At 42.9% G+C, this 13,668-nt stretch overlaps 1 protein-coding gene across 1 annotated transcript in view; it reads right to left on the bottom strand.

The window, feature by feature from the left end:
• Abhd12b (abhydrolase domain containing 12B) overlaps positions 1-13,668 on the bottom strand; it is a 66,970-nt gene that overhangs the window by 2,746 nt on the left and 50,556 nt on the right. The window contains exons 7-10 of the mRNA XM_051196057.1: positions 12,087-12,132; positions 11,851-11,980; positions 11,357-11,394; positions 8,144-8,223 (exon numbers count right to left, since the gene is read on the bottom strand). Of these exons, the coding sequence (XP_051052014.1) occupies positions 8,144-8,223; positions 11,357-11,394; positions 11,851-11,980; positions 12,087-12,132 (294 nt within the window). The remainder of the gene's footprint in view (positions 1-8,143; positions 8,224-11,356; positions 11,395-11,850; positions 11,981-12,086; positions 12,133-13,668) is intronic.

Raw genomic sequence — 13,668 nt, 5'->3', positions numbered from 1 at the left:
AAAGTGATTTGTTACTGTGATGCTTGAAAAAAAAAATTCAGATTTTGACAATGGCTACAGGACCCCAAATACACCACCTGACATTCTGCGCACATGGAATTTCCCCTCTGATGGCAATCTGCAGTAAATGAAGTAGGAGCTTAGTTTGCCTTTCAATACTGTGGTCATGTCATGACACAATCAGTTCACAAGCCTTAGGATGCTTTAACTGAAAACATGGAGCAGAGGACAAAAGCCCAGCATGGCACAGCACCCTCCCTCCACCTCCCCACACCCCCAAAATGCATCCCAAATCCAGTCTCAGTCCTCTAGCTCTGAGGTCACCTGCCCAAAACACTCTACCTTTGGACCCTTGCAGCTCCAATTTCCACTCTCCCCCTCCCCCACCCTCACCATCCTGTAAATCAGATCCTGGTGCTGTTGAGCCTGCACCCACCGAGGATGCTTGGATTAAGCCAGACACACCTTGGCTTTTGAGGCCCTGCAAACTTGGGTGGTGGCCTCTGCCCAGCCTTTTGTCACTAAGCCCATTGCTGTCTGCCTCTGACTTGGCTGCCTTCTGCATCTAGGATATTACAAACTCCATAACTACATCCTTAATTTTGTCTTTCTCTCAGCCGTAGACTTCTAGATCTTTGCATCGGTGGATCTGAGCTAAGACGACTCCTTTTATATATATTTTTTAGTTTTTGAAATTATAACTTAATTAAAACATTTCTCCTTTCCATTCCTTCCCTCCAAACCCTCCTATAAACCCACCATTCCCACTCTCCTTCAAATTCATGGCCATTTTTCACTAACTGTTATTGTATGCACTTATGTATGTATACATTACACGTGTATGCATACATAATCCTAAATATATAAACACAAATAATACATATTCCTAAATATAACCTGTTCAGTCTGTGTGATGTTACTTGTACATGTGTTTCAGGACACTGTTTATAGAGGTTTTCCCTCACCAGCTAAAGTCTTGCCTTCAGCATTTCCTATGACGTGACGTTACTCATGCTAGTCAGTATTCTCTTACTGGAACTGGTCCTCTACTTCTGCAAGGATATAATTTCTTTACTGGTGAGGGGTGCACAAGACATTTCTCTTTTCTGCTGTTACCCTCAAAATCTAGAAGCCTTCCTGGTATGTAATAGATGTTCAATAAATATTTGCTAAAGGTGGAATGGATCTTTTTATGCCAATATCCCCATGCGCACCTTAAGCTATCAGTTGTATTTCTTCCGTGGGCCTGATTTTCAGGCTTCATTCTTAGAAAAGATCTTTACAAAGGAAAGACAGCAGAGAGTCACATGGTTCTCCTGCTGTAGCTCTCAGAGGAGGGCAGAAGGATGCAGTACAGTAAGAAGGACACTGCAAAGGGACAGGAATGGGCACAGAATAGGCCTTCACAGTTTGTTTTAGATGGAGTCTCACAATGGTGCCACGCTGGTTTTGAACTCATCATGATCTTCCTGCCTCAACTTTCTGAATAGCTTATATTATAGGTATACAATGCCATACTTTAGAAAAAGATTTTACACCCAGGCATAAGGCACACACCTTTAATCCCAGCACTCAGGAGGCAGAGGCAGGTGGATCTCTGTGCGTTGGAGGCCAGCCTGATCTACAGAGCAAGGATTACACAGTGAAAACCTGTCCCAAAAAACAAACAAAAAAGATTTTACATTTATTTAGAATGTGTGCATGTATATATCATGTGTGTGTGTGTGTGTGCACACGCATGTACGCATGCACATACAACCACATGCCATGTGTACATGGAGTTCAGAGGAAACTTGTAGGAATGGTTTCCTCCTACCATGTGGGTTCCAGGGATCAAACTCAGGTCATCAGGCTTGGCAGCAGGTGCCTTTGCCAGTGAACCATCTTGCCAGCCCTGGCTTCCCATTTTTTATAAAAGAAAAAAAAGCATTAAAATTGAGACTAGAGCCTGCCAACTCAAGTGTGCTCCTAGAGAGAACAGTACCTTCCTGAGCGCTACAATTACTTCAGGTATTTTTTTTTTCCTGATCTTTTAGAAGGAATTCACAATCCCATAGGCAGTTTAGTTCGGTACAGAACAGGGTGGCCAAGCCAGTAAGTAGATGCCTGTGGCACACTTAGGGCATGGTCCTGCTGCTTTGAGAGCCTGCTGGGTGGCTTGGGGTCGGCATGGCCCACACATTTCCCAGCTCTCCGAGAATAATCTGCCTTCGGGTGTGGGCCCGCTATGCCACACTGCCTTTCCTGTATCTTCTCCTTTCATGTCCTCCTCAGGGTGAGTTACTAAGTTTCTTTTCTTTGTCTCCTGATTTCCCCTGTCCTGGAACTGGGACTCATGGGAGGAAAATCCAATAAGAGAACCCCCTCAGCCATTCATCTCAAATTCTGAAGGAGTAAGAAAAAAGCAGACCCAAGTCAATCTCCTCCCATCATCCCTCACTCTCTACCAGGGGAGATACCCTCTGCTATGAACAGAGGTAAGGACAGCACACTGGCAGAGATTCAGGGAGGCCATAAAGGCTGAGTGTGAAGGGTGCATAGGAGCCCATTCTAGGGCTCCACCCACACACCCGCCTCCAGCCCTGGCTCTAAGCTTCTGCTCCTTTGTTTCCTCGATGCTTTCTGGAAACTCACTTTAATCTGGGCTCTCTATAAGCCCTACACACACACACACACACACACACACACACACACACACACACACACACACACGAGCACAAGGCCACTCCCTTTTCGCCATTCTCCCTACACTGGAACTACCATTATGTCTTTCTGTGTCCCCCTAATATGGTCTTTTTAGTTCACTCTGATACAGAATGAGCAGGGAATGGAACAGGCATTGTTGGTACCCTACCAGCTGCTCCCCATGCAGTCAGTGTCTTACTTAATTTACTTTTTTTTTTCTTCTAACAATCTTGTGCATTGGGCATTATCAACCACATTATTTTTTTTTTTTCTTAATGGGAAACTCAGAGAAAGAGACAACTTAGGTGGCAGCAGGGGTCGGGAAGTCATATAGGACTAGCAGCAGAGGCTAGATTTGAACCCAAATCTGTCTGGATTCGTAGTCCATGCTCATCATTTATACCATCCTAATTAACAAGATGGACTGAATCTCTGTGGTCATTTATGGCCTTCATCATGTCCCCTCTTTCCAAACAGAGCATGAGGCAGAGGACCTGTGCCTTCCTCTTCCTCCATTTACATCATATCATCTTGTATCAATTACTCAATGGTCATGTGGATAGAAACAACTCTAGCCCACTGAGTGCTTATTATGCAGGCACAGCTGTGGTCGCTTTTTGTATGTATATATTCATTAACTTAACTGTCTAGGCAAATTTGAATACAGTTTTCTTATCCTAGTTCATAGAAGAGATGACTAGTGCACTAAAAACAAAAAACCAAAACCAACCAACCAAACAAACAAACAAACAAAAAAAAAAACTTAGCCCAAGATTCCTCCACTGTGAGTGACAGTTCAGAATATCAAATCTGGGCATTGAGGCATCTGGGCCCAGGGTTCTCAAGGACTGAGAAATACTGCAGGAGAGTTCACTTCTAAGTTGCAGAGTGCTGATTCCTGGTTTGCAACTTTAAACTGTACTGAGATGCAAAATGGTACCCACTGAACAGAAACTGTACATACTTTGAATGTTGGTCTTTTCCTGGACCAGCAATGGACTATCCAGATGATCCTGGCTCAAGCTGCCAACTACAGCATCCATCCAGCCAGGTGATCATGAATGCCCCTCAGCTACTGAGCTACCATACCAGCAGGGCAGGGGTAATGGAGGCATGAGTTTATCATTGCCTGTCAACAAACATCTGCAAACTGTATGCCATTTAAAATTCAACTAAACTTTCAAAATCCCAGGGAAGCTGGGGGTAGTGACACACCCCTGCAGTACTAACTACTTGGGAGGCAGAGGCAAGAGAATCACTTTAGTCCAGGAGGTCTGGCCTACAACACCGCACTCCTCTGTGGTCTCTGTTTCAGCTCCTACCTCCAGGTTTTTGCCTTGAGTTCCTGCCCTGCTTTCCCTCAGTGAACCGTAAATTGTAAGATTATATAAACCCTTTCCTCCTCAAGTTGCTTTGGGTCAAGGTGTTCTATCACAACCAGAGCTGTGTCAAAACAAAACAATAACAACAACAACAGAAACAATGACCAACCCCCCCAAAAGTAAACAATGCATCAGACTTGGCAATGAATGTCCTTACCCACTGAACCACCTTGCCAACACCTGAACCAGCTGACAATTAAAAAACATTTCAAAACATGTGGGACTCAGAGGTGTGGCTTAGGTAGAATATGTCCTGATGCATAAATTAGAAAATAAATCCCAAAATAAATTATTAGTTGATGCTGAGCATAGTGGTGCATACCCTCAATCCCAGCTCTTGGAATGCAGGCAGATCTCTGAGTTCAAGGTCAGCCTAGTCTACAAGTGAGTTCCAAGATAGCCGGAGCTACATAGAAAAACCCTGTCTTGAAAAAATAAATTACTAAATGAGTAATATGCACAAGAAATTTTCAAATAAAAAATATGAAAAAATACAAGGAAGAGAATAATGATATACTTGTTTTGACCAGAAAGGCTGGGAAGAGACAGCAAGGGACGATAAGCGAAGGACAGAAATTAAGGGAACAGAAGGCATTGGTCTGATGGCTAGAAAACGTGACAAAAATCAACTACCAATCAACTGTCTCCTGCTGTTTGTGCCTGCCTGGGACTAACAGCTGTCTCCTCTTGTCCTGGGAGACAGCCATGATCTCTGCCCTTCCTCCATTTTCTACTGTGGGGACAGCAGAAAAAAATAGGCCTCAATACCTCAAATCTGGAGCTTGACCTGCCCCCCCCACACACACACACACTCATGCTGACCTCTTTCCTTATGCCAGCATCTCCTTCCCCTGTGGGGCTTTCCTCAGTGGGTTCCCACAGTCCGCCACACACAAAAGTTCTTGCCTGGGTTAGCTTCTCAGAAAATAAAGCAGAAACTAAAGAAACTAAATAACAAACAAGCAATAAAGGAAAAAGTAAACAAAGGACAATAACACATTCATGCCCCGTCAGTATTAGAAAGTTATCAATTCCCCCAAACTGATCAATAGATCCAATGCAATCCCAATCCAAGTCCAGATTTTTTTGTATAAATTGACAAGAATATTCCAAAATATATATGAAAATGCAAAGGGTTAAGAATAGCTAAGGTGACGGTAGGGAGGAGATGGCTCAGAAGTTAAGAGTACTTGTTGCTCTTGCAAGAGGACCCAGGTCCAGTTCCCAGCATTCTCATGGTGGCTCACAATCATCTGTTACCCCAGTCCCAGGGATCCTGATGCCCTCTTGTGGCCTCTTTAGGTACAACATACATGTAATGTGCAAGACATACATGCAGGCAAGACACCCATATGTACAAAATAAAAATTAAAAACGAAAAAAATTAAGAATACCAAAGGCAATGTTGAGGATGAACAAAACTGAGGAACTTTACAGCAAACATTAAGATATAGCATATGCTGAAATGATAAAATGTTGTAATAGTCACAGGAATTGAGAATGTACCAGTACTGCGTATGTATACTCCACTGCATATACATACTGGTGATGCAGAATGACCATTGGTCCTGAGCCTAAGGATGTCTCCCTCCACACAAGCAACCAAACCTGTGAACTGTAACTTTTAACATAAAAGATCAAGCAATTTCTAGAAAAGGGCATACAAAAATATCTTTGTAAGTAAACTTGGGTGAGCAGAATTTTTTTGTTTGTTTTCAAGGCAGGGTTTGTCTATATAGTTTTGGAGTCTGTCCTGGAACTTGCTCTGTAGACCAGGCTGACCTTGAACTCACAGAGATCTGCCTGCCTTTGCCTTCCAAGTTCTGGGATTAAAGGCATGGGCCACCACTGCCTGACTAGAATTTGCGTATACAAAACACTAAAGCATAAACTGCAAAAAAAAAAAAAAAAAAAAAAAATGGTGAATTGCTCTACATTTAGTTTCCGAAGAATTCTTCGTGGAAGAAAAAAGGCCAGACAAAGTACTGTAATCTAGCTGCAGTGCAATTTCCCAATGACTCATGCTAACATCTATGAAGAACTTCCACAAGTAAAATATAGCTCAACTCAAAAATGGGAGAAAGATGTGGACAAGTTCACAGGAGACGATATCCAAATGGCCAATGAACATGTAACAATGCCTAATCTCATTACTCAGCAGAGAAATGCAAATGGAAACCAGTGGTAGACCAATACAAGGGCAAACCTGTGATAAATTATGAGGCTCATACACTTAGTGGGTGATAGACTGGCGAAGTCACTTTTGGAAACCACATAGCAGTGTAAGTGCTCCAGCAGAATCTCACACACAGCAATTCATCCCCCAGGCTCCCCTAGTGACACATTACCAGAAAGAGTGGAGGCTGGAGGGATGGGAGCACTGGCTGCTCTCCCAGAGGTCCTGAGTTTCGCAGTCCCAGCACCTACTGGCAGCTCACAACCACTTGAAACTCCAGTTCCAGAGGATCCAGTGCCCTCTTCTGGCCTCTGCAGGCACTGCCACATGTGGTACATATACACAAGCAAAACACACAGAGAAGAAAAAATAGAATACACGCCAAGCCGGGTGGTGGTGACGCATGCCTTTAATCCAAAAACTCAGGAGGCAGAGGCAGGTGGATCTCTGTAAGTTCAAGGCCAGCCTGGTCTATAGAGTGAGTTCCAGGACAGGCTCCAAAACTACACAGAGAATCCCTGTCTCAAAAAACAAGCAAACCAACAAAAAGAATACACACCAAGGTACATAGCTTGATGTTAGAGCATGTGTGAGGCCATAAGTATAAGTCCCAGCATACACACAGACACACACACAGAAAGAACATATACAATAACAATGGCATGAGCTGCCTCAAACTGAGCATGACCTGAATACCCAGAAGTGACACGATGAACCTATAAATGGTCATATGTGCATCACAACTGAATACCATATAGCAATGGAAATGACCAAACTACAGTTTCAGACATCCAGAATAAAATCTCACAAGTATAATGTTAGGAGAGAAAAAGCAGTAGAATGTAATCTGTGTAATTGTATAAAGAAGCTCAAATAAAGCTATACTCCTTAGAGACACACACATGGATAGTATCACTACAAAGATATACATAGCTATGGCTGCCCGATCCCTGAAAACACTTAAGCAGACTTCAGAAAACACTGTGATGGCTTATGATACAAAACATTTCAGAAATTAACAGATTAAAATATCCGTGGAATGCCTTATAGCCTCAAGTAATTTAAAACGTGTGCCTGTATCTCCTCTAAAACCTTTGCCTTTCCTCAGACTTCGCTGCTAACCCCTCATTTGTTAACAGTCACTGTGGGCATGTGACTACCAACAATTGAAAATTAGGCCTGGGAACGCTTGTAAATGGGTAATGGGTCAGACTCACACTGTTAATTCCAGACAAGATGACTGTCATTGGTTGGAAGCTAGCCTGTCTGTGCTACTTGGTGTGAGTTCAAGTGCTGCCTGAGCTATGAAATGAAACCTATCTCAAAAAAAGATAAATAACATAATAATAATAGGATGGTGTGCTTTTAACTCATCTTTATGTTTCATTTTCTTGAGAAGACTGCTGACCATATCTGGAATGTTCTACAGAAGCAGCATTTTCTCTAGAATCTCCCTTATGACAAAATTATGTAAGAGATGTGGCTGATGGGCTGGAGAGGTGGCTCAGCCGTTAAAAGTTAGGCCCACAACCAAAAATGTAAGAGATGTGGCTGGCATTCATAGAGCTGAAACTGATGTCGAAATTTTAGTTTCAATTTAAGAAGAGTAATTTTCATAACAAATCTATGTCTGATCAGTTTTAAAATTATAACGTGTCTGCTAACTTCAGTAGTGCATTACTAAAATAATTATAATACAAACATATATAGTTGATGGGGGGGGGGACTTTCAGTTCCTGTCTGTTAGAAGAGGCTCTTGTGCTTTCAGTAGTAAACTGACCAAGCTAGAACAACTCCAGAACATACAAAGCTCATTTTTAAAATGAGCCATATTCATAAACACCTGGGTGTGGAAACAGCCTACACTTCAACATAAGGTAAGAGCGGGCAGGAGACTCGCCTTTAGCAGAGGATAGTTGATACTTGCCACCCACATGTTCGTAAATGGAGCTTCTAAGACAATGGCATCTACTGGGCATCCTAGATAATAAAAACAATTGAAAACTTGATGAGTAACTCTCCCCTTAAATACCAGAGTACCACCTTCCCTAGATAAGGGGTCCTCAGGATCTTGTACATGAACTGCCTATATTAAAACCATTTGTGAGGTGTTTTTAATATGCTAGCTCCTTAACCCCACACCATACCCGAGGGACAGTCTTGGGGCAGGGACTGAGAATGTGTGTGTGCACACAAAAACAGATCCATGTGAGTGCACACATATATGCCAGCATGCATACTCATGTGTACATTTGAATGTGGGGACCAGAGGCCAAGCTCAGATATTGCTCTCGGGAACCATCCACCTTGTTTGGGGACAGGGTCTCTCATTGATCTGGAGCTTGCTGGTGAGGCTAAGCAGGCTGACCGGTGAACCCTACTAACCCTCCTGTTCATACTTTCCTCAGTGATGGGATTAGAGATGTGCCACCACAGTGGGCATGATGGTATGCAGCTTTCGTCCCAGCACCTGGGAGGTGGAGGCAGGCAATCTCTGTGAGCATGTGTTCGGTGTTCAGCTCAATGAATAAGTAAATATCCCACAATTGCACCTGGCTTTCTCACATAGGTCTGGGGACAAAACTGACATCAAAGTCAGCATGGCGAGTACTTTACTGACTGGGGCACTACTCCAGCTCCAGAGTATGCAATCTAAACAAGCCCGCTCCTCCTCGAGTATGTCTATGCACATGATAACTGAAACCACTGCCTTCTACTAAGAGTACAAGACTTCCAGAGCTCAGAAAATATAAGAAAGCAAAGTATTATAAGGACAAAGGGGTCTACAGTCCTTCTTAAAGAATAGGCCAGAGGTTGATTGGGTTGATTGGTTAATACTCAGAGGACAGGTAGGAAATGTACATGGAAAAGGCATACATTGTGGAATATTACTTTTAACTATGTAAAGGTGTGTTGCATTTGTTTATGCTGCATATGTTTAATTATGTAAAGCTGTGCTGAATCTGTTTAATTATGTAAAGCTGTGTTGCATCTGTTTCACCTAGCCTGCCCAAGGCACCTGGTTGATCTAATAAAGAGCTGAACAGCCAATAGCAAGGCAATAGAGGGGCTGGAGGACAGAGAGAAAAGTAGGAGAAATCTAAGCTTGAGAGGAGAGAATGAGGATGAAAGAGAGGGAGACACCCAGGGCCAGGCAGCCAGGCAGCAGCCAGCCAGCTAGACATGGAGTAGGACCTACAGAAGCAAAAAAGGTAAAAACCCCAAGGCAAAAGGTAAATGAAGAGAAATAGGTTAAGTTATAAGAGCTAACAAGAAACAAGCCTAAGCTAGGGCCAAGAATTCATAACTAATAATAAGTCTCCTTGTCATGATTTGGTATCTGGTTGGAAGCCCAAAAAAAAAGCCTGCTACAGGGGTATGTGTATGTGTGTATGTGAGTGTGCAAACCATTTCTCTGAGTTTTGGCTGTGATCTCAAAGGACTTCATTCTAGGAGAAACAGTGCACTCGATATAAAACAACCCTGATAAGGTCTGAGTCCAGCCTCAAATCAACTCATTCTCTGCTTGGTTCGTGGTGACTTTATCCACACCCAAAATGTCCTGAAGGAGCAAAATAGGATATTCCTGGAATAACACAGCACCACCTACACCTTCAATCTATCATCTTCCATATGTGATTGCTACCCCTTAATCAAAAGTAATATGTCTGGGGGCTGGAGAGATGGCTCAGAGGTTAAGAGCACTGGTTACTCTTCCAAAGGTCCTGAGTTCAATTCCCAGCAACCACATGGTGGCTCACAGCCATCTGTAATCGGGTCTGGTGCCCTCTTCTGGTGTTGAAGCAGACATGTAAGCAGAGCATTGTAAACACAATAAATAAATCTTAAAAAAAAAAAAAAAAAGTAAGTATGTCTATAAAGAGAAAACAAAAGAGACCAGACTGAAACTCGGGGGTGGTGTCCTTGCCTATCACACACGAGGCCCTGGGTTTGATGCCTAGCACAGCTAAAGAAAAAAAAGGGGGAGGGACTGAATCCAAGTACATTTTTTACACATTAGGCAAGCTGTAAGTCTCCACAGCTTTAGAAGTCAGGGTGGCTAAGAGGAAGAAAGAGAGAGAGACTGTGAGTTAGACTTCAGTCTGGGGAGAGCAGCTCTGGGGCTGTAGAGGAAGAGTGAGAACTCTTAAGAGCGCCAAAGTGAGCCCACAGGATTTTAGTCAGAGACAGAGACAGACAGACAGACAGACAGATGATAAACGGATGAATACATAACAGATAGATGATAGATGAATAGATATAGATGATATATATGCTAGAAGAGATTGATAGATGATAGATGGGTGATTGATAGCTGATAGAGATAGTGAGATAGATAGAAGAGATTGCTATAAGATGGATGATTGATAGACAATAGATAGATGATAGATATAGATAGATAGATAGATAGATAGATAGGTGCTAGACAGATAAAGCAAAGGTTACATGTTCTTCAGTGAACCTAAGCAAACTTAGAAGTGAGGATCTGTAAGCAACTGCCAAAAGAAAAATAAACCACAAACAATTGGTCTTGAATTTTTTTTTCCAATTTAGTAACAGCATTAGGGTAAATAATTTTTTTCCATCCAACACTTCCATACTAATTTTTTTAATCTTTACACAAATTGTCTGGCCCTGTTCACATCTATTCACAGAGATTCTAGATGCATAAAATCAGTTAGGAAGGAAGCTATGTTGTCAGAATCTGATATACACTCCACTCAGCTCTGACAAACACTGACAGGAATGTTATGGAAAACGGACTGCAGAGGGCAGTGTGGCTATTGCTATCCTCAGGATATATTATTTTCCTGTCCCATGATTTAAATTAACATCCTGCCAGCAAGAGGACTTGCTTTGCAGCTCAGGTTACCTTCAAACTCGGGGTCTTGCTGCTTCAGCCTCCTAAGCATTGGGATTATGGGTGTGTGATTGGCCACGCCCAGCCAAGTAATTTTAGCCCAGAAAAGCAGTGGTTACACCGCTAAAAAATCCTTGCAAACTAGAGCACCATGGAGTCTGTGGTAAGTATGTAACAAATTTCACAGAAACTCCTAACTTTCTATTTTTCTACCCCAAGCCCCAAACCTGCCATCGAAGAGTTTTACATTACCTTTTGCCTCTAGAGCTCTGGCAGCATTTGTTGCGACTCTGTAATACAAACAGTAACAGTATGCTGTGAAACACAGCAGTCGAGTGGACACTGACAGCATGGGTGTGAAACTCGGCAGTCCAGTGGACACTGTGGTCTCAACAACCCAGAACCAGCAATTGATGAAAAGCTCTGCGCTCTTGGCCTTGAAAGAATTTCAAAGGATACCACAGACCCTAATTTTAGGGTCTTTTTCTTTAATGCACTCATAGATTATTCCAGAGTAGACGTCCGTGTCAAGGTTATGCAGGGAGTTTAAGGGACTTGCCACTGTCTTGAAAGCAGACACTGTCAGGGAGGCTCTCTTACCATTTCTGGAGTGGGAGAGAGACCAAGGAACTGAGGTGTCCCAGTTTGGTTCCCCTTCCCTGTTTGCTGTGCCTTTGAAGACACAAAACCACTAGTGAAGACACAAGGACCCCCCCCCAAAGGACAACACTTGGGCTCCCACTTACCCTGTTCCCAGAGAGTGTCCCCACAGACACACAGGGGTCCTGCCACTTCTTGCCTTGGTCCATTCATAGACACAAATCGCATCTGTGGTTAGGCCCTCCTCAGTGGGTGTCCCTGTAGAATCCCCAAACCCTGGCAGCAAGAAGAGGCCAACACAAGTATCACACCCTCTAGACCGAGGAGTCATTGAAGACCTTCCATCCCCATCATGTCTTTGTCCATTATTCTCAACACATACCTCTATAGTCCACTGATAAGACATGAAAGCCTCCGTCACTCAGCACCTGCATGCCAGACAAACCGTTATCATTTCAAAAAGTTAGACAATCCCAACAGGGAAGGCTCCTCTGCAATACATCTATGTCCCTCTGTTGTAATGGGAGGAACGACGTATTCTGAAGGGCTGGGATACCTCTCACTGGTAAGGCACATGACTAGTGTGCTCAAGGTGCTTAGTTTGAGTCCCAGAACCGCAAAGACTCTGTATGAGAGTGCTGTGGAACATTATTTGAAGATGTGTTACATTCTTTTATGCTGTGGGGTATTTGTTTAATGATGCAAAGATGTGTTGCATTCTTTTATGTTGCCTTTGTTTAACTCTGTGAGGCTGTGTTGTTTTCCTGCCTGACACACCTGGATTCTAATAAAGAGCTCAACAGCCAATAGCTAGACAAGAACTAGAGATAGGCGGGACAGGCATGCACACAGAATAAATAGAGAAGAGGGGAGAAGATAAAGGAGGAGAGGAGGACACAAGGGGCCAGCCACCCAACAACACATCAGACACGGAGTGAGAAGTAAAGAAAGCAATGCAGAAATAGAGAAAGGTAAAAGCCCAAGGGCAAAAGGTAGACAGGATAATTTAAGTTAAGAAAAGCTGTCTAGAAACAAGCCAAGCCAGGGCTGGGCATTCATAAGAGAGAGTAACACTTTGTGTGATTTATATGGGAGCTGGGTGGCAGGCCACCAAAAAAGTAAAGAGAAAAATAAAGAAATAAAAACTAACAACGTGAGAGTCTACGGAAAAAATGGAAAGTAGCCTGGGTCACCAGGGCTCTTCCACAAGCATCGATAACGACATTAGCCTGCTAGTTAAACATTCAAATATGCAAATATTATTCAGGGTTGCTGGAGGGTTGATAGATACTGTACCAATGGGCTTGTTTCCATGTCACAGTCCCAGGTAAGCATTGTCTAGAGCTGGAGGAGTGGCCCCGAGGTGGAGTGCTCGGCTAACATGCTCAAGACTCTGGGCTTGACCCCCCAAACCACACACACTCTGAAAGAATGAATGAACTTCTCTGAGAATGAAATGCTACACAGAGTTGTTGTGGGGAGAGGCAATCTCATAACGGGGGGGGGGGGTTATTTGAATATGGATAGATAAAAGCTATATTTTCAACTAAAAAATAAAGAGTTTACCACTTGAATATATGAAACCATTGCTCAGCCCCAATTAGGTAAAGAAAGAAAGAACAGGAAAATTTAATTTCAAACAGGTGGGTACCAGGAAGTGGAGGAGGAATATGCATGAGTAGCTTGTAGCACCCCACACTGAGTAAGGAGAGCAGTAACAACTCTTAGACCCCAATAACTACTCCTAGGAAAACAGGACACAGGAAACAAAACAGATGCCTTAAGTTTTTTGTAGCTGTACTATTTAAATAAATTCAGGAGGAAAAAAGTGAAACTTTATAACATCAGTGGGCTAGTTAGCAGTTACTTAAGAATAAACTGGAAAACATATAGTCTTTAAATTTGTAATTATGACCCTTATGTAAAAACGTGAAAAATATAGCTGAGTGTGTGATGCATGCCTA

Source organism: Phodopus roborovskii, unplaced genomic scaffold (assembly GCF_943737965.1).
Source record: "Phodopus roborovskii unplaced genomic scaffold, PHOROB, whole genome shotgun sequence".
Classification (NCBI taxonomy): Eukaryota; Metazoa; Chordata; class Mammalia; order Rodentia; family Cricetidae; genus Phodopus; species Phodopus roborovskii.
This window is presented reverse-complemented; position numbering and strand designations above follow the sequence as displayed.